Source organism: Sturnus vulgaris, chromosome 2 (assembly GCF_052056855.1).
Source record: "Sturnus vulgaris isolate bStuVul1 chromosome 2, bStuVul1.hap1, whole genome shotgun sequence".
Classification (NCBI taxonomy): domain Eukaryota; kingdom Metazoa; phylum Chordata; class Aves; order Passeriformes; family Sturnidae; genus Sturnus; species Sturnus vulgaris.
In genome coordinates this window covers 114,715,872-114,716,825 of record NC_142244.1, presented here as the reverse complement: position 1 = coordinate 114,716,825, position 954 = coordinate 114,715,872, and the positions used below count along the sequence as shown (strand labels likewise).

At 35.5% G+C, this 954-nt stretch overlaps 1 protein-coding gene across 1 annotated transcript in view; it reads left to right on the top strand.

The window, feature by feature from the left end:
* The window catches only part of LOC106855755 (uncharacterized), a 7,681-nt gene continuing 6,727 nt past the window's right edge, over positions 1 to 954 (top strand). The window contains exon 1 of the mRNA XM_088159358.1: positions 1 to 49. Within this exon, the coding sequence (XP_088015484.1) occupies positions 1 to 49 (49 nt within the window). The remainder of the gene's footprint in view (positions 50 to 954) is intronic.

Here is a 954-nt window from a genome sequence, read left to right as displayed (position 1 = left end):
ATGGGCACTCGGAATTACCTCTGGCATTTCATCCTCCCTGCTCTCCTCTGTGAGTAAAAATCGATTTGATTATTTGTGGTCGCTATGCATTTAGAGGATGTCCTTGAGAAACACTGGAAATTATAATCAGGGAAGGGGGGGCTGCTAAAATTAAATATAAAAGCCAATAACATGCAATATTTACGGGGTTGTGGGTTTTGGCTGTTTTGTTTTGTTTGTTTAGCTTGAATGCACTGGATTTCAGCAGATGTTTTAGTAGGGATATAAAGCTGTAAGTAGGTAAAAGAATAAGAGCAATGTATTCAGAAAACTCATCTGAAAGATCAAACATGCGGTGTCTGACCAGATTTTATTACTTTTTTTACCCCTAAGTTTAGTTATGAATGATGTATTTTGCCAACTTCTCTCCTCTAAAAGACTCTTTAGGAAAAGACACATAAAAAAGCATGGATTAGGTTGTATTAACTGTGCTGTGTTCTCACTGCACTGCAAGAGATTTTAAAAAAAATCTAGAAGTTCAGAGGGGTGCATTATTTTATTCTTAATGTCTGGTTTAATGTCATTCAATGCAGATGAGCACAAGTTTCTTGACTGATCAATACCTGCTGTTAAAAATCTGAGAGATACAATTACAGGATCTTACAATTCAAACTACATTTGGGTGTAAAAAAGAAAGCAATCTGTAGGAAGAATTTTGAAAAATGTGTATTTTTACATTACAAGTTGCTATGTAGACATCAAACTATATGAAAATGCCACCTTCATTTTACAGGTGAATAGAGTCAAAAGCAGTTAATTAATGTGGTTCTTAAGAATTGGATAGATTTGCCCCAGTAGACCCTGTCTGAGAATCCTCTAAGTTTCATTCAGCCAAACCCAAAGATCCAGGATTATATTGTGTTGCTAAGAAGTAAAATTGACATAAGGCAGAGGGACATGTCTGGGTTTTCAACA